This window comes from Caretta caretta, chromosome 1 (assembly GCF_965140235.1).
Source record: "Caretta caretta isolate rCarCar2 chromosome 1, rCarCar1.hap1, whole genome shotgun sequence".
NCBI classification, from domain to species: Eukaryota; Metazoa; Chordata; order Testudines; family Cheloniidae; genus Caretta; species Caretta caretta.
This window is the reverse complement of record NC_134206.1, coordinates 312,680,357-312,700,719: the sequence shown is the minus strand read 5'-3', so window position 1 is coordinate 312,700,719 and position 20,363 is coordinate 312,680,357. Positions and strand designations below refer to the sequence as shown.

The 20,363-nt window shown below is 45.5% G+C and overlaps 1 protein-coding gene across 2 annotated transcripts in view; it reads right to left on the bottom strand.

Moving 5' to 3' along the window:
- LOC125630667 (ADP-ribosylation factor-like protein 8B) overlaps window positions 1-16,232 on the bottom strand; it is a 49,926-nt gene extending 33,694 nt beyond the window's left edge. Inside the window, exons 1-2 of one of the 2 annotated variants that reach the window (XM_075124462.1) lie at window positions 15,942-16,232; window positions 8,039-8,119 (exon numbers count right to left, since the gene is read on the bottom strand). In XM_075124462.1, coding sequence (XP_074980563.1) covers window positions 8,039-8,119; window positions 15,942-16,064 — 204 coding nt within the window. In that variant the 5' untranslated portion in view covers window positions 16,065-16,232. The remainder of the gene's footprint in view (window positions 1-8,038; window positions 8,120-15,941) is intronic. The other variant, XM_048836903.2, reaches the window with a different exon arrangement.
- Window positions 16,233-20,363: the final 4,131 nt, after the last annotated feature.

Below are 20,363 nucleotides of genomic sequence, written 5' to 3'. Positions count from 1 at the left end.
TACTTGTGCTGTAGACATGAAGAAGGGGAAGGTAAGGAGAACGGTTTAAGCTGAGGGAAGTAATGGCTGGAAGTGCTGCATGACAGGTAGTGACACTGATGTGAAGTTATGGCTAGCCTTTAATTTATCCTAATGGTAGCATCCATAAAACCCCTGAAAATAACAAATACACAAGTCAGGGATGGGGGGGGATGACAAAGTCAGTCTCTATGGTACACATTTAGAATAAAAAGCAGTATACCTGTTGTACACAGGTGATGGTCCCTCAACCACTATTTCCTCTTCCCAGTTCAGTTGCTATTTCCTCCGCTATCTCTAGATCCTAGGTCCCCCAAAAGTTTCTGGTAGTGTTTTTTAGGCACCCCCCAGTTGGCTCTCTCTCTCCTCTGATTCACGGAGCTAGTGTTTTCTTTCTGATCCTCTTTGTCCCTTACCATTGCAATTAAATGAACCTTATAGCACTTTGGGCTGGTTGGAGGGATGAGTTCTGAGGATCTGGTCCAATTCTCCATAGACCAGACATATTTTCCAGGCTTATTACTATTGTCACAGGTGTTGTCATAGAGGAGCTTAAGCTCCTCTATCTTTTCTGAGTACTGCTTGCTGCTGTAGGTAATGCTAGTCTTGGCTAGCTGCTCAGACAGTCCCACACCAAAGTTACTAAGTTTATCTCATCTGCACAAACTGCCACAAGTTCTCACATGTTTGCCGCAGACCACTAATAGGAAGACTTGCTCTGAGTCATGCTATTGATAGAAGCAGAATGAAGTCTAGTACAATGTTGCTGAAAAAGTTGGTATCTGAGAAAATAGCATACAACAGAACAGCATGACAAGTGCTTGTTTGTGAAGGTAAATGGCTCATCCAGTCTCTATCCCAACTCTGGGAAAGCTATGAAATTTAGGAGAACTGGACAGCAGAAATATTCTTCTGGACAGCAGAAATATTCTTCTTGGGCTGCTCCCAATATCTATGTGAGCATTCCCACAGCATTTTCCAGTATAGAATAGGATCATTCCCTTCTTTATAACTTGGGGAAGTTTGTTCTATAACTCACCCAACATTTACCCTTCTTTCTAAAATATGAAGAAAAAAGCAGGCATTTTATTCCAAAAATATAGTATTTTGTATTTCTGAAATATTTTGAAATAGCACATATTCCCTTATGATTATGGCAGAACGTGGTTGTTGCTCAAAACTTCAAATAAGGAAGACTGTTCCCCATTTTGGGGAGTAAATCAATTAAGATTTGTCATATCTTCAGAGGGAACTTTTTTGTTTCAAAGAGATTTGGCTAGTTTGGATTATATTCTGCAATTGTGTTCATGTAATATACATTGTATCATATACCCCCAAAAAAGCCACCCCTATGTTGAAAGAATGTTATTTAGGTTGCAAACTGAAACACTTGGTATTTAGGAAATACCAGATTCCCCTTGCCCCTTATTCATCCATCCGCTGCACTAACAAAGACAGGGATCGTACAGAAAAAATAGTTTGTGGTCATGTAATTTAAAGGCTGTATTATAAAGTTTATGCACAAGATGGCAGATTTAATGTTTCACAGGCAACTGCAAAGCTCACATTTACTAACTTTGAGAGCTGCTGTGTTTTGGTGTGGACCCAGCCTTAGAATGTTCATGTTTATTTATTTGGCATGCTGTCAAAATTTTCCCCACAAGTGCAAACCACAGCAGAAAGATTGTGATATTTAAGTTTATATCTCAGCCAAAATTGAATAGAATTTCAAGGACCATTAAAAAAAGAAAAAATACTTCTATAGCTTGAGAGCTTTCATTCTGCCTAATTTCAAAGGCCTTCTGCAAATAACTCAGATGTTAGATCTTCTCAAAAAAAGTTGGCAAGAATCTTTATTAATGCAATTGTTTAGGTAACCTCAATATACTGGGACCTAACAGCTCGCCCTATGATTATTCTACAAGCTAATAACATTAAAAATTGAATGCAAAATATTAAAACATTGAAATGCAATGTTTAAGGTCTTATTTCCTATTTGTATAACTTTAATACTTAGGAGTCCTAGTCATTGACCAGGAACCTATTGTACTTGGTGCTGTACAAGCACAGAACTTGTCTACATGGGAAAGTTTTGACAGTTATACTGATACAGCTATACCAGTATAGCCCACTCACGTGGACACTCTTATTCTAGTAGAAGAGTGGCTTTTTTGGTTTAGATGAAACCCACCAAACTAAACCAAAAAAAAGGTACTCATACCAGAATAAGCCCTGGTCTACACTAGGACTTTAGGTTGAATTTAGCAGCATTAAATCGATGTAAACCTGCACCCGTCCACACGATGAAGCCCTTTATTTCGATTTAAAGGGCTCTTAAAATTGATTTCCTTACTCCACCCCTGACAAATGGATTAGCGCTTAAATCGGCCTTGCCGGGTCGAATTTGGGGTACTGTGGACACAATTCGACGGTATTGGCCTCCAGGAGCTATCCCAGAGTGCTCCATTGTGACCGCTCTGGACAGCACTCTCAACTCAGATGCACTAGCCAGGGAGACAGGAAAAGAACCGTGAACTTTTGAATCTCATTTCCTGTTTGGCCAGCGTGGTAAGCTGCAGGTGACCATGCAGAGCTCATCAGCAGAGGTGACCATGATGGAGTCCCAGAATCGCAAAAGAGCTCCAGCATGGACTGAACGGGAGGTACGGGATCTGATCGCTGTATGGGGAGAGGAATCTGTGCTACCAGAACTCCGTTCCAGTTTTCGAAATGCCAAAACATTTGTCAAAATCTCCCAGGGCATGACGGACAGAGGCCATAACAGGGACCCGAAGCAGTGCCGCGTGAAACTTAAGGAGCTGAGGCAAGCCTACCAGAAAACCAGAGAGGCCAACGGCCGCTCCGGGTCAGAACCCCAAACATGCCGCTTCTATGATGAGCTGCATGCCATTTTACGGGGTTCAGCCACCACTACCGCAGCCCTATTGTTTGACTCCTTCAATGGAGATGGAGGCAACACGGAAGCAGGTTTTGGGGACGAAGAAGAAGAAGAAGATGAGGAGGAGGTGGTTGTAGATAGCTCACAGCAAGCAAGCGGAGAAACGAGTTTTCCTGACAGCCAGGAACTGTTTCTCACCCTGGACCTGGAGCCAGTACCCCCCGAACCCACCCAAGGCTGCCTCCTGGACCCGGCAGGTGGAGAAGGGACCTCCAGTGAGCGTACCTTTTAAAATACTATACATGGTTTAAAAGCAAGCATGTGAAAGGATTAATTTGCCCTGGCATTCGCGGCTCTCCTGGATGTACTCCCAAAGCCTTTGCAAAAGGTTTCTGGGGAGGGCAGCCTTATTGCGTCCTTCATGGTAGGACACTTAAGCACTCCAGGCCAGTAACACGTACTCGGGAATCATTGTACAACAAAGCATTGCAGTGTATGTTTGCTGGCATTCAAACAACATCCGTTCTTTATCTCTCTGTGTTATCCTCAGGAGAGTGAGATATCATTCATGGTCATCTGGTTGAAATAGGGTGCTTTTCTTCAGGGGACACTCAGAGGTGCCCGTTCCTGCTGGGCTGTTTGCCTGTGGCTGAACAGAAATGTTCCCCGCTGTTAGCCACAGGGAGGGGGGAGGCAAAATGCGACCTTGTAACGAAAGCACGTGTGCTATGTATGTAATGTTAACAGCAAGGTTTACCCTGAAAGAGTGTAGCCACTGTTTTATAAAATGTGTCTTTTTAAATACCGCTGTCCCTTTTTTTTCCTCCACCAGCTGCATGTGTTTCAATGATCACAGGATCTTCTCCTTCCCAGAGGCTAGTGAAGATTAGAAAGAAAAAAAAACGCACTCGTGATGAAATGTTCTCTGAGCTCATGCTGTCCTCCCACACTGACAGAGCACAGACGAATGCGTGGAGGCAAATAATGTCAGATTGCAGGAAAGCACAAAATGACCGGGAGGAGAGGTGGCGGGATGAAGAGAGGGCTGAAGCTCAAATGTGGCAGCAGCGTGATGAGAGGAGGCAGGATTCAATGCTGAGGCTGCTGGAGGATCAAACCAGCATGCTCCAGCGTATGGTTGAGCTGCGGCAAAGGCAGCTGGAGCACAGATTGGTTACACAATGGCTGTAGTGGCAATCACCCTCCTCCCCGAGTTCCATAGCCTCCACACCCAGACGCCCAACAACGCGGTGGGGGGGCCTCCGGCCAACCAGCCACTCCACCACAGAGGATTGCCCAAAAAAAAGAAGGCTGTCATTCAATAAATTTTAAAGTTGTAAACTTTTAAAGTGCTGTGGGGCATTTTCCTTCCCTCCTCCACCACCCCTCCTGGGCTACCTTGGTAGTCATCCCCCTATTTGTGTGATGAATGAATAAAGAATGCATGAATGTGAAGCAACAATGACTTTATTGCCTCTGCAAGCGGTGATCAAAGGGAGGAGAGGAGGGTGGTTAGCTTACAGGGAAGTAGAGTGAACCAAGGGGCGGGGGGTTTCATCAAGGAGAAACAAACAGAACTTTCACACCGTAGCCTGGCCAGTCATGAAACTGGTTTTCAAAGCTCCTCTGATGCATACCGCGCCCTCCTGTGCTCTTCTAACCGCCCTGGTCTCTGGCTGCGCGTAACCAGCAGCCAGGCGATTTGCCTCAACCTCCCACCATAAACGTCTCCCCTTTACTCTCACAGATATTGTGGAGTGCACAGCAAGCAGTAATAACAGTGGGAATATTGGTTTCGCTGAGGTCTAAGCGAGTCAGTAAACTGCGCCAGCGCGCCTTTAAACGTCCAAATGTACATTCTACCACCATTCTGCACTTGCTCAGCCTGTAGTTGAATAGCTCCTGACTACTGTCCAGGGTGCCTGTGTACGGCTTCGTGAGCCACGGCATTAAGGGGTAGGCTGGGTCCCCAAGGATAACTATAGGCATTTCAACATCCCCAACTGTTATTTTCTGGTCTGGGAATAAAGTCCCTTCCTGCAGCTTTTGAAACAGACCAGAGTTCCTGAAGATGCAAGCGTCATGTACCTTTCCCCGCCATCCCAAGTTGATGTTGGTGAAACATCCCTTGTGATCCACCAGAGCTTGCAGCACTATTGAAAAGTACCCCTTGCGGTTTATGTACTCACCGGCTTGGTGTTCCGGTGCCAAGATAGGGATATGGGTTCCGTCTATGGCCCCACCACAGTTAGGGAATCCCATTGCAGCAAAGCCATCCACTATGACCTGCACATTTCCCAGGGTCACTACCCTTGATATCAGCAGATCTTCGATTGCGTGGGCTACTTGCATCACAGCAGCCCCCACAGTAGATTTGCCCACTCCAAATTGATTCCCAACTAACCGGTAGCTGTCTGGCGTTGCAAGCTTCCACAGAGCTATCGCCACTCGCTTCTCAACTGTGAGGGCTGCTCTCATCTTGGTATTCATGCGCTTCAGGGCAGGGGAAAGCAAGTCACCAAGTTCCATGGAAGTGCCCTTACGCATGCGAAAGTTTCGCAGCCACTGGGAATCGCCCCAGACCTGCAACACTATGTGGTCCCACCAGTCTGTGCTTGTTTCCCGAGCCCAGAATCGGCGTTCCACAGCATGAACCTGCCACATTAGCACCATGATGCATGCATTGGCAGGGCCCATGCTTTCAGAGAAATCTGTGTCCATGTCCTGATCACTCACGTGACCACGCGAACGTCGCCTCCTCGCCCGGCATCGCTCTGCCAGGTTCTGGTGCTGCATGTACTGCTGGATAATGCGTGTGGTGTTTAATGTGCTCCTAATTGCCAAAGTGAGCTGAGCGTCCTCCATGCTTGCCGTGGTATGGCGTCCGCACAGAAAAAGACGCGGAACGATTGTCTGACGTTGCTGTGACGGAGGGAGGGGCAACTGACGACATGGCTTACAGCGTTGGCTTACAGGGAATTAAAATCAACAAAAGGGGTGGCTTTACATCAAGGAGTATTTCAGGCAGGACTTCACGGAGGGTTCCAACAAGAAATGGTGCACCTAAGTAATTGTTCTTATTGGAACGAGCAGGTTGATCTGGCTTCTGATTGATACACGGCTAGATTTACTTCGCTGCACCTTCTCTGTGAGTGACTGCAGTGTGACCTAGAGGAATGAGTCCTCTAGATGGGGGAGAGGGGAAGCAAATGAGTACAAAACAAATCTGGTCTATTTCTTGTTTTGATACACTCCATCTATCTTTTACATCTTTGGATGGCAGCAGACGGTGCAGAAGGACTGCAAGCCATCCACATTTCATGGCTGCTCGGCAGAAGATGGTACAATAGGACTGCTAGCCATCCGTATCGCCTGCCTGCTCACTATAAGATGGTTCAATAGGACTGACTGCAGGACTCAAGAGAATGACCTGGTCAAGTCACTTCTAATGTAGTCCCTGCACCCATGTGTGGCCAGGAGCACCTCGGACATGACGATGACTACTACCAGTCCTATTGTACTGTCTGCTGCCACAAGGCAAGGGGTTGCTGCTGTTGTGTAGCAATGCAGTACCACGTCTGCCAGCACCCAGGAGACATACGGTGACGGTTACCTGAGCGGGCTCCATGCTTGCCGTGGTATGGCGTCTGCATAGGTAACTCAAGAAAAAAAGGCACGAAACAATTGTCTGCTGCTGCTTTCACGGAGGGAGGGAGGGAACGGGGGCCTGACGATATGTACCCAGAACCACACGCAACAATGTTTTAGCCCCATCAGGCATTGGGATCTCAACCCAGAATTCCAATGGGCAGCGGAGACTGCGGGAACTGTGGGATAGCTACCCACAGTGCAACACTCCGGAAGTCGACGCTTGCCTTGGTACTGTGGAAGCACTCCACTGAGTTAATGCACTTAGAGCATTTTCTGTGGGGACACACACACTCGAATATATAAAACCGATTTCTAAAAAACCGACTTCTATAAATTCAACCTAATTTCGTAGTGTAGAAATACCTTAAGAGTGTACAGACAGGTTTTGGCAGTTTAACAACAGTTTAAATTAATATCTTAGACTATTAAAAAACAAGCAAACAAAAACCATCTCAAACTTTCCTAAGTAGGCAAGGCTTTCAACCAGGTGCAGGAATCCCACAAATCCAGAGGGAAGAGAGACAATTTCCAAGAAATGGAGGAGAAAGGATGAAGGAGAACAGAGAAGACAGGTTCAAGAAAAAAGGAGAAGTAGCAGGTAACTGTTTACATATGAGACAGCACAGTAATTTCAATATATTCAATACTGCTCTAATTTAGATCAGTTGGAGCCAAAAGAAATTCCTTCAGCCCATCCTATAATTTTTGAACTTCTTCCATTTGAAGAAGTATGGAGGGAAGGCTTGGCATGGCAGGGACTTCCCAGTGACAAATAAAATAAGAATGTATTTATTGGAAAAAAGATGACATGTTTTGACCTGAAACATCTAAAAAAGAACATTGTCATCTTAGACACTTGTCTGCTTTTCACCCGCACTGATGTTTTAACTGTAAGATTACTATATTTGAAAAAGATTGGAGAAAATAAATCATCATTTTCAGTTTAATTTGTGCATTGGACAGCTCTTCATATAGTCAGATTCACTACATCCTTGTATTGTCAAGTAAATTTTTCCTGTTTTTCACACAGCAAGAGAGCACAGAGAAGATGATTAGTTCAAACGTATAAGAGTCATTGAAAAGTCACAAGAATTGAAAGAGATGCAGTGGCAGGTGTAGAAAATAGTTTTAACTTTATTTTTTAAATAGACTGAGTTAAGTTTGCTTGATTACTTTAATAATGTGTTCTTCACTATGTAGGACTGTTTTCATAAAAGTGAACAAATTTCTGTTGGTTTCTTGAAATAACTGACCAGAGTGCATATTCAAAAGAAGTCTCAATAAAGATTATTAAAAAGAATAGTCCATCCTATTATATCACACAACAAAAATGACAGCTGTCATCAATTATTCTAACTGCAGCCATTTTCACCATGCTCACTAAATATTACACACACACACACTCCATGCTAAAATATTTGGTTTTAATAGTTACTTCCTCTTTTGTATAATTCAAACAAGAACACTTACCTTTATGGTGACATTTCCTTTTGTTATTTTTCTCATATTGAAGCCTACTGTAGGAATCATATCTTCTGTGAACTGCCCTGACTAACCAAAAAAAAGAAAAGTTATAATTAATATAACTAATTAAGAACACATTCATCATTTGTAATCTAAATAATCTTTCATTTTCACAACATAAATTGAGAATTATGTAAATTATTTAAAATAATATGAACCAATGCTTTGATTAACACACTGTCCTGCCATCGTGAGAAAACTGACCATGTCTGGCCTCTTGTTCCTAGATTGATTATCCTGAGTAGTCAAAGAAATTCTCAATACACTTCATCTGGTTCCTTTAGCTAAACTGGGGGCAGCATTGTTGGATTACTATGAGGCCTTGACAACCCTAAAGGATATTTCTCCTAAAGTTCCTCACCAGTGCTACCATAGGTTCAGCTCCACCAAAGGTAACAATGGTGAAAGTGGGTGGTGCTGCAGGGAATAACTGATATTTTGAGTAGCTTGGTGTTGGAAGCACCACCTCCCCTCAGGTTCTTATTCCTGCAATAAGTGGAGCTGAGTGAGTGATAATTTGGAAAATTTTAGGAAAATACTCTCTCATACACAAAGTTAAGGGAAGTCCTGTCCAGTGCCTCACAGTTGAAATGAGCATTGCTACAATAAAGGAACTTAGGTTTTTTTTAAAGCATACTTTACCATAGTACCAAAGCGCTAACATAGACCATGAGAGAGGAGGAGGTCAAAAATGAGAACCTAAGTAAAGGACTCATTATGCCCTCTCCACCCATCACCTCCAAAAATGTACCTTTAATAAATATAGTCGGCATTTTCTCCCACTAACAACTTTACACTGGAGCTATTTTCTATGCCATTTGACAACTGACTGATTCCCAGTGTTATCACTGGTCATACCAGACTTGCTGCATCTTTCCCCTTCATTAACTGGGGTTAAGAGGATAAGATTCCATCGCTCTATCCTTTATCTACCAACTATGGTAAACCCGTGTTAAACTAGGGCTTAAAAAGTCACAAAAACTTTCAATAAAGATCTGTTACTCTCACTTGATTTTTTTAATGTTCTCTACCTTTCAGATTAAAACAACTCCTATTAGTTAGTTCTTTGGTGTGTTCAGGGTATATTGTTCCCAGGACACCAAACTTCTCTATAGGCAGTCTTATGGATAAATTTTCTCCCGTGCTTTGCCCCCATCCTTTGTTTCTATATGTCCCCTCTCTTGTTCTTTGCTTCATTCACTTTCTATAAATGCCTCCACATGCAAACATCATCATTAAACACAATTGTATCTGTGCTCCTATATAAAACCACATGCCTAGCAGCAACAGAAGCAGAAATTTGGAATGCCAATAAAATCAGACAAAGCCTAGTTAGTTTCAATCTTCCGGTAAAGACGTTGGTCTAATTTGTTCAATATTATATGCTGAATAATTATTTTATGCTGAACTGACTTTCAAAGTGAGAAACCAGAAGAAATGTGATTATTCTTCAAATAGTGGAATCTTGGGGAAAAAACTAGAAAGTTATGCCAGGAATCCATTAAAAGCCATGAATTTGGTTAATCCTAAGAAAGGAAGTCTTTCATTTTTATTAGCAAAGTATACATCAGACATATTAAAAAGGAAGACATATGTAATAAAATAAAAGCCATAACTGCCCTGGTTTGGAGATACAATGTATATATTGGGTTCCACAAACAGTTAATGTTTCCTATCTAGATATCTGGTTTTATCTTTCTGAGATATTTCTATTATGGTAGAAAAGAAACAGTTACAAGCTAGACATTATTTTTATAGTTCTCTCCTCCATATACAATCTTGGACTTTCTAGCTGAAAGACTGGGAGGGGTGGGGGTGGGGACGGAGAATTACCAATTGTTGCCCAATCAGCATATAAAGAAAAGGAGTACTTGTGGCACCTTAGAGACTAACAAATATATTTGAGCATAAGCTTTCATGAGCTACAGTTTAGTTTCTTACCAAGGAATCTGTTGTGATAAGATTATTTGTTTCAAGAACTATAAGGAGCCTTGAAGTGAAAAAAATAAGTCCGATAAAACAAGATACGTATCTTGTTTTTGTAAATATTCAGGGGTGTGCAGTCAGACATCCTTATTCTATCATATTTCAATGAAACAAACGACAATCTGAAGGAGACAAAAGACTTGATGCTTGAGGGTTTTGAAATGAATTTTTCATAGCTTCCAAAGCCAGAAGTGACTATTGTGATCATCTAGTCTGAAGTGCCTGTGTTATACATGCTTACAAATTTATAAATGCTTTGGCATACTGAATTAAATAGTTCCAAATACTGAGTTAACTATAAAAAGAAAAAGAGTACTTGTGGCATCTTTGAGACTAAAAAAGTATCTGAGCATAAGCTTTTGTGAGCTCTAGCTCACAAAAGCTTATGCTCAAATAAATTTGTTAGTCTCGAAGGTGCCACAAGTACTCCTTTTCTTTTTGCGAATACAGACTAACACAGCTGCTACTCTGAAACCCGAGTTAACTACATGGACTATTTTCATTAACAGTCACTCTTACCATTAACAATGGCCCAGATTCTGCTCTGTTATACAGGCTCGAATCCCAAATAACTCCTTTACATACAGTGGAATTTGTCTGGATTTACACTGGTAGAACAGGGCAAAATCTTGTCCAAGCTCTTCAGGGCAAGGACTGTCTCACAATATGTTTGTACATGGCTTAGCACAGTGGGACCCTGACAAGGATCTCAAGCTACTGCAATACAAACAACATCCTATCCCTGTGTTTTATGGTCCACCACAGTTTGAGTTTAAAACACTCAGTCCTTTGTCATGATGGTTTCTCTTTTCCCACTCAACCTGTCCCCTCCCCCTGCCCACACACTTCCAATCCCCTCAGGTCTATTGTATTCAAGAATAATCCACTGTGAACCACTTATCATGGACTGTTTACTTCAGAACTGGTTCCCAAACAACCCTTCTCTATCATGATACCTTATCTCCAACTTGAAGGACACAATACATGTCCTTTTCCATAGCTGCAATCTGTGCCCTTCCCCAAATCAGAAAATATGGTTAAAAGTGATTCATCTCATAACATTCTTCTTAGACTGCATCTGTGCTGGCAGAAATTAGACACGTAATTTTTCAGTAGTGCATCTCCACTGATTATAGTAATGGCAGAAACTGTAGCACACACAGTACCACTATATTGTCTAGCCCATTTTGTACCACCATATTGTCTAGCACATTCTGAGTAGAATTACATAACATGACAACAAGAAGTTGAGGGTCCTGTCTGTGCTCCACTTCCAACATCGCTACCACTGGTTGAGCTGTGACGTGATGACTTACAGCCACAGAGTTTGCTAATGTAAATGCAGCCCAAGACCAAAAGATGTTATTTCTTAGCTAACTTGTTCTCCTCTAACCTACAGCAGAAGATTTAGAGTTTGTGCCAGTCCCAGTGTACCTGCACAGAGCACCATAAACACACTGCTAGTGGGAAGCGAACTCCTTGTAAATCATTAAGCGCTAACACCCGCACTTATTATTACACTGGTGCTGTTGTCTTATCGTAAGACTATTTCCATTTTTGCAATGGTTGCAAGCGGCAAGATGATTTATTGTTTGCCAAGCAAGAACTCCCCAGGGCACAGCAAGCCCTTGCGAGCAGAACAAGACTAGATTAACAGCAGCACCGCTGAGGCCCATATCATCAGATCACCTGAATGCCAGATATGTTAGCAAACTGCCTTTTACAATCTGAACTGCAGACCTCCTTTTCTGTTTGCTGATTGATGGTCTTCCCCACAACATACCCTCCCAGTGGCCCCACTGCTAGCCTCACTCTCCAACACCTGCATGCTTCTCTTCATCCTTTCATCTTTTTCCTCTTTATCCTGCTTCCTTCCTCCTCTGATCTCATCCCCGCTGCCATTTCCCTTCATCGCACCTTGGTCCCCATATTATAAAGTAAAACAAGAAACAAATGTGGACTAAAGTTATGTGCTTATCACCACCCCAATCACTTGCTTATATGTTGTATCTCTTCCTCACATGCTTCCTCTGTTTTCTGTCTTCTTAAACTGCCATCTTTTCAGGGTAGGGACTGACTCATCAAGTGTCTATATGGATGATACCGCAACATAAGTTAGTACTAACTGTCAAGGCTGATTCCCCACTCTGGCACTTTGAGTGCAGAAGGTGGGGGCCCACAAGGATTCTAAATATTAATACTGGCCACTCCATGCTGGTATTGATCTCCCAAGTTTCCATCTTTTCTCTGACCTTGGATGGGTAGATGTTGCCACCACCCAAGTGCAGAACCCTTTTGAGAACCTAGGAAGGCGCACTTGGGAATTCCTTCCTGTGGGGGTACCCTCAAGCCCTTTCACCTACCCTCTGGGGAAGAGCTGAGAAAGAAAACAAAGGAAATCAGCTGTTGCCAACAGCTAATTAAACACCATATGCACAAACCTCTTAGGACATACAAAAAAAGCCAAACCTGGTCTTAAAAAGGTAAATTTTATTAAAAACAAAAAGAAAGAAAATATATCTGGAACTTAGGCTATTGCTAGAATTAAAAAGAGCAAATATAATAATTAAGCATCAAGAATGGTTTTCTTAAGGTCCAGCTTAAAGATTACAAGCAAAACAAAAGCATTTGGGGTTAGCACAGAGGAGTCCACGAGCCAATAAAAAAATAAAAGAAATAACTCTAATCGCGTCTTCCTAGACATTCCCATATCTGGGGTTCAGATAAGTAGTTCTAGATATGATCTGATGATTTTCCATACCTGGCTTAAAGCTTCTTATAGCATTGCTGCTATTTGTCTCCTCTCTCCAGAGAAAAGGACAGACAGACAGACAAAGGGAAAGTTTTTTCCCCAATTTTAAAAAGTTCTAGCCCTCCCATTGGCTCTTTTGGTCAGGTGCCCACTCACTTTCTTTTACCTAGGCATGCAGTCAGACTTTTTAAACCATTTACAGATAAAGCAAGTAGAGAACAGCTACCAAGAGGGATTCTATAGCTAACTGGCTGGCTGCGTGTCCACAAAAGGGAGCTACCCCCCTTTCATTTATCACAGTAACAATGACAGGCAAAATGGAGACAATGGGATCCATTAGGAAGCCCAAAGGAAAGATTAACTTTGAGTAACAATAGATAAATAGATAGACAGACAGACAAGATAGTTTAGCTGATCAGTACATATTGACAGGTAGGGCTGGTCGACATTTTCCATCAGAAAATGCTGATTTGATGGAATCAAAGTGTTCCATGCGAATGTGTCAAGTCCATTGAAACTTTCGAAAGAAATCAGGCAGAAAGGAGTTGACCAGCCAGGTTGCCAAAGTGCCCTCAAAGCTGCACAGCAGCCTATTAAGCGCTGCGCAGGCGCTCAGGGCTGCGGCGGGGAGAGATGCCTTTCCCCGCCAGCCCCAACCCAGCACAGCCCCAGACCTGCCGTGGCCAGGGGAAGAGGCGTCCCTCCCCTAGCCCTGGCCTGGACCTGCCACAGCCAGGGGAAAGGAGCCTATCCTGCAGCCCCAGCACAGGTGGTGCTGCAGGGAGAGAGAACTGGGAGGAGTCCTCTCTCCCCACTGTAGCCCTGAGGCAGCCTGCACCCCAAACTCCTCATTCCTGGGCCCACCCCAGAGCTTGCACCCCCAGCTGGAGCCCTCACTCCCACTCCCCCCCACACACACCTCAACCCTCCGCCCCAGCCCTGAACCTGCCATCCTTGGCTCCACCCCAGAGTCCTCACCCCCCCACACATCCCAACCCTCTGCCCCAGCCCTGAGCCCCCTACCACACCCTGAACCCCTTAGCCCCACCCCCACATATGAATTTTGTTACGTGCACCAATATGGAGGTGATGTGTCACACATCACCTTTGTACTGGTGCACATAACAAAATTCATTCCGCACACATGTGGGAAAAATTAAGAGGGAACACTGGTCAGCTCAGATCGCTACCTGCTGGCCAGCTTGCCTATTACCTAGTTCCTTGGCTGCCATGACATAGTAGTAAAAATCTTTCAATCTTTATATTCCATTACAATCAACAAGACTTTTATGCATTGTTATAAAAGTCAAAACTAAATGTTTGGACACAGTCAAAATGTCATTTGAATTCTTCCAAAATGAACTTACAGAATTTTGCTCCAATGAACATTTTGAAAAATTGTTACATTCCTATTCTACATAGATTTTGGAATTTCCTACAAAATAAGTATTCCATGTTCCAAACAGCTCTAATATTCAATGTGTACTTTTTGGCATCAGGGAAGCAAATCTTTAGGAAGGACTTGGATGTGAAGAGTGGTGGTTTGACAAACTGATATGGAGTGGGCATTCTAAGCACAGGGACAGAATGGAAAAGGGCATGTAAGTGGAAATGAGAAGAGAAGATGAACAGGACATTAAGGGCAGCATCGTGTGAGGAGGACACAATAATACTGCAGATCAGACACACAAGCTGATGTAAACCTATTGAAAGTAAGGTGAAAAAAGTTTAAAACTTGATGTGATGGATGAGTGGGAGTCACTGAAGGGATTCAGTGAAGGTGGTGATAAAGTCTCAGTGACAGACTAGAACATTATTTTACCAGGTGAATTTTGGCTAGATAGGCGGTGTTGCTGTGATGATTTATATAAAACAAACACTATTTTATTGTAGAAAAAGTGACTTTGTATAATGTACAAATATCCTTTGCCTGGGGGATTCAGAGTGAGATAGATGAACCTGATAATCAAAAAGCTATTTTCTCATCTCTAACCTACTTTAAACTCACATCTGTTGTTGGTGTGATATTAAAGCAGTTGCAAAATGATCACTGTCCCAGGGTTCTTCCCATCCCCCACTCACTACAGAGATCTTATGACAGGATGAGGACTTCACCACAAGCAATAACCCTCTCTCCTGAGGGCATGGGGAGGTGAGCAGGAGGGAAGAGCAATGCCAGGCATTCAGCTACAAGGCACTAGAAATCCTAACAAATTTTCTAGCTACCATCTGCTTTCCAGCCTCAAATACAAGCCATGTTCCCCCATATACTACTACAGGGGTTCTCAACCTTTTTCCTTCTGGGGCCCCCTCACCCAACAGGCTATAAAAACTTCACTAGCCCAGCTGTGCCACAACTGTTTTTCTGCATATAAAGGCTAGGGCCGGCATTAGAGAATAGCAAGGAGGGCAACTGCCTGGGGCCCCACACTACAGGGGAAACCGTAAAGCTAAGTTGCTCAGACTTCAACTTCAGCCTGGGGCAGTGGGACTTGGGGCCCCGAGCTACAATACCCTGTGGCAGGGCTTCGGCTTTCTGTCCTGGGCCGTAGCAAGTCTAATGCCAGCCATGCTTGGCAGACCACCTGAAACCTGCTTGCAGCCTCCCCCCTCTCCTCCCCAGGGGATCGCAGACCCCAAACCACAGTACTACTACACACCGTCCCAAGGGCTCACTCCCGGGGGGGGGGGGGGAAACCAACCACAGGCAAGGTTCATCCAGCAGGCAGGGCTAGGGGCCTGCTGCATCCAAACCCAGGGACAGACCGCCTCCATTTCCCCTGAAGAGAGACAATCCCAGACACGACCCTCTGGCAGCAGATAGGGTCCCCCGGCCCCCTTAAAGAGAGACACCCCAGTGACAGTGTACCAGACACAGCCTTCCCCCCCCCCCACCTCCTTAAAGAGACACACCACCCCCACCCGAGACACCGCCCCCCACCCATCCAGACACAGATCTCCCCCGCCTGCCCTACAGACACTCTCCCATCTCATTAAAGGCACAGCCACAAGACAGAGCCCCCCCCCAACCCGCCAGAGGGCCAGCGCCATGGCCCCCTTCTCCCGGAGACCGACAACCACGCCGCGGGGAGGCCGGGGCCGGGGCCGTACCGCCAGCACGGTGAGCAGGGTGGTCTTGCCCGAGTACTGCAGCCCCACCAGGGTGAGCTCCATCTCCTCCTTCCAGAACAGCGAGCGCAGCCACTCCAGCAGCCGGGCCACCAGCGCCAGCATCCCGGCCAGCGCCCCCGTCCCGCCTCCCAACTCCGGCGGCTCCGGTCGCTGCGGCGGCTGCGCTGGGGACAGCACCGGAGTCGGAGCAGCTGAGCGGGCAGACGCACGTGATCCCAGCCACCGCCCTTCTCCCCAGGCTGCCGCTGGCTGAGTCGCCGCAGACTGGGAGGGGCTCGGGACGGCGCGGCCGGGCGGGTCTCAGCGGCACGTGGGCTGCGGGAAAGGGGGGGAGGGATGAGCCTGGGGGTGATAGGCTGGGTCTCTGCGGGGGTGTCATTGAGGGGCGGTGGGGGGGTCACGTGAGGGGCGGGGAATCACATGAGGGCTGGCAGGGTGGGTCCTGGGGGGAGGGGGTCATTGAGCGGTGGGATTACATGAGGGGGTCAGAGGGCGGGTGTTACTGCGGGGGTCATATGAGGGGTGATAGGGTGGGCCCCTTCAAGGTAGGGTTGCCCAGTTTGGCTGGCCCTATTCCTGGAGGTTTCATCACATGACATAATCATTAATTAAAAATTAGTCTTTAACTCCTGGAGACTCCAGAACAATCCTGAAGGGTTGGCAACCCTACTTCAAGGGGAAAAGAAAAGGAGTACTTGTGGCAAGTTAGAGACTAACCAATTTATTTGAGCATAAGCTTTCGTATGCAGCCGATGAAGTGAGCTGTAGCTCACGGAAGCTTATGCTCGAATAAATTGGTTAGTCTCTAAGGTGCCACAAGTACTCCTTTTCTTTTTGCGAATACAGACTAACAGGGCTGTTACTCTGAAACCTACTTCAAGGGGTTTATTACTGAAGGGCAGGTGGCGGGATGGAGGTGTGGTCACATAAGGAGCGAAAGAGTGGATCCTTATGGGGTGGGCCCTGACAAAGAGTGGGGATCATGTGGGGGGCCATAGGGTGGATCCTCACAAGGGGGCCACCGAGGGGTAGGGGAATCGTGAGGGTTGACAAGGTGGGTCTTCATGGAGGGTCACTGGCGGGGCAAGGCACTGGCTCTGTATACGGGTGTTGTGCAGCAGAAGCAAATTAGTTCTTGGGGTCTTATGGCACTAGCCTAGTTCTTGGGAGAATCAAGGGTCAGTTCCCCACTCTGCCATTGACTTCCTGTGTGACCTTAAGCAAGTCACTTAGCCCCTCTGTGCCTCAGTTTCCCATCTGTACAATGGGGATTGTAGACCTGCCTTGCCTCACAAAATAGTGGGAGAATCAATACATTAACATTGTAAAGCACTCCGATATTACAGTGATAGGGGTCAGAGAAGTACCTAAGATAGACAAGACTGGTACAGTGTGGGGGAGGAGGATGTGATGTGACAGGTGATGGCCTGGGGTCCATGCTGGAGGCATTGTCTTTAGGTTTGGGCAGAGGTGAAAGTAAGCCAGTATGCCTCGGTACAAGAGCCGGTGCGCCGTACTGGGGTGGACTGGCTTCCCCAGGCACAATTTAAAGGGCCTACGGCTCCGAGCAGCAGTTGGAGCCCCCGGCCCTTTAAATTGCTGCCAGAGCCTTGGGGTAGCGGCGGCGGGGCTGGAAGGCGATTTAAAGGGCCCGGGGCAGTAGCGGCAGCCGAGCCCTGGGCCCTTTAAATCGTCCCCGGAGCCCCGCCGCCGCTTTCCCAGCACTCCTGCAGGCTCCAGGGACGATTTAAAGGGTCCGGGGCAGTAGTGGCGGCCGGAGCCCCGTCCCCGGAGCCCTGCTGCCAGAGCCCTGGGGAAGCGGCGGCGGGGCTCCGGGGACGATTTAAAGGGCCCAGGGCTCCGGCTGCTGTTACCGCCCTGGGCCCTTTAAACCGCTGCCAGAGCCCCTGGCTGCTGCTGTTACCCCGGGGAGGGGGAAGGAGGCACTTGCCGCTACAGGGTGGGCCGGGGCTGCCTCTGATCTCCCCCAACACCACCCCTTCTGCCCAAGGCCCTGCCCCTTCCGGGGGCCAGAGCCGGCCCCAGCCCAGCCCCATACTGGTAAGTCCCTAGACTTACTTTCACCCCTGGGTTTGGGGGTCAGTCTACAGTTGGAATACCTCTCCCCTCTGTCAATCTCCTATAGCCAGCTGAATGCCTTTTCCCATACTACCCCTTACGTAGAGAACAGTTGTTCAATTCTGGTCACAAGGCCCTATCCTCTCATTCAGATTCTTTTCTGAGACTCAAGTTTTGTTGATACCCATTTGAAGTGACATGCTAGCTTGTGGTTAACTAGATGTTTTTGCCTATGGAGTGGATTTTCACTATCACAAGGAACTTCCTTTTGTTTGCAACTGATAAGGAAGCACACTAATACTCACCATGCTATTTTGACTCATAGTATTGCACAAAACCTTATATTTCCCTTATATATATATACAAGACATATCGCACACTGAATCTGGGTGCATATGTTAACCTGAAATTATTTGTTAATGTTGCGGAAGTTATAATTAAAGTTCTGCATTATACAGAGGGAGATTACTGAGTTGTGTGTCATTTCCTCGCTTGTTAGAAGCAGAAGAAAATTCCTTTTGAAATGCATCTGTTGCTGACAGTAGAAACATTGTGTGGCATTATGATATGGTTGAAATGTCCCATAATTTGGAATTTCCTTGCTTTTAGGGTTTGGGGATATGTCACAAATTCTTGATTATGTTTATTACCATAATGCATAGGGGACGACAACAAAAAACAAGGTGGACAGTGCCTGGAACAATGGGAAACAAAGTAGTAGACAGGTTTCAGAGTAGCAGCCGTGTTAGTCTGTATTCGCAAAAAGAAAAGGAGGACTTGTGGCAGCTTAGAGACTAACAAATTTATTTGAGCATAAGCTTTCGTGAGCTACAGCTCACTTCATCAGATGCATTCAATGGAAAATACAGTGGGGAGATTTATATACATAGAGAACATGAAACAATGGGTGTTACCATACACACTGTAACGAGAGTGATCACTTAAGGTGAGCTATTACCAGCAGGAGAGCGGGGGTGGGGGTGAGGGGGGCGGGGGAATCTTTTGTAGTGATAATCAAGTTGGGCCATTTCCAGCAGTTGACAAGAATGTCTGAGGAACAGAAGGGGAAATAGTTTTACTTTGTGTAATGACCCATACACTCCCAGTCTCTATTCAAGCCTAAGTTAATTGTATCCAGTTTGCAAAATTAATTCCAATTCAGCAGTCTCTCCTTGGAGTCTGTTTTTGAAGGTTTTTTTGTTGAAGAATTGCAACATTTAGGTCTGTAATTGAGTGACCAAAGAGATTGAAGTATTCTCCAACTGGTTTTTGAATGTTATAAACTTTGTCGTCTGATTTGTGTCCATTTATTCTTTTACGTAGAGACTGTCCAGTCTGACCAACGTACATGGCAGAGGGGCATTGCTGGCACATGATGGCATATATCACATTGGTAGATGTGCAGGTGAACGAGCCTCTGATAGCGTGGCTGATGTGATTAGGCCCTATGATGGTGTCCCCTGAATAGATATGTGGACACAGTTGGCAACAGGCTTTGTTGCAAGGATAGGTTCCTGGGTTAGTGGTTCTGTTGTGTGGTGTGTGGTTGCTGGTGAGTATTTGCTTCAGGTTGGGGGGCTGTCTGTAAGCAAGGACTGGCCTGTCTCCCAAGATCTGTGAGAGTGATGGGTCATCCTTCAGGATAGGTTGTAGATCCTTGATGATGCTTTGGAGAGGTTTTAGTTGGGGGCTGAAGGTGATGGCTAGTGATGTTCTATTATTTTCTTCGTTGGGCATGTCCTGTAGTAGGTGACTTCTGGGTACTCTTCTGGCTCTGTCAATCTGTTTCTTCACTTCAGCAGGTGGGTATTGTACTTGTAAGAATGCTTGTTAGAGATCTTGTAGGTGTTTGTCTCTGTCTGAGGGGTTGGACCAAATGCGGCTGTATTGTAGAGCTTGGCTGTAGACAATGGATCGTGTGGTGTGGTCTGGATGAAAGCTGGAGGCATGTAGGTAGGAATAGCGGTCAGTAGGTTTCCGATATAGGGTGGTGTTTATGTGACCATCGCTTATTAGCACCATAGTGTCCAGGAAGTGGATTTCTTGTGTGGACTGGTCCAGGCTGAGGTTGATCGTAGGATGGAAATTGTTGAAATCATGGTGGAATTCCTCAAGGGCTTCTTTTCCATGGGTCCAGTTGATGAAGATGTCATCAATGTAGCACAAGTAGAGTAGGGACATTAGGAGACAAGAGCTGAGGAAGCGTTGTTCTAAGTCAGCCATACAAATGTTGGCATACTGTGGGGCCATGCAGGTACCCATAGCAGTGCTGCTGATTTGAAGGTATACATTGTCCCCAAATGTGAAATAGTTATGGGTGAG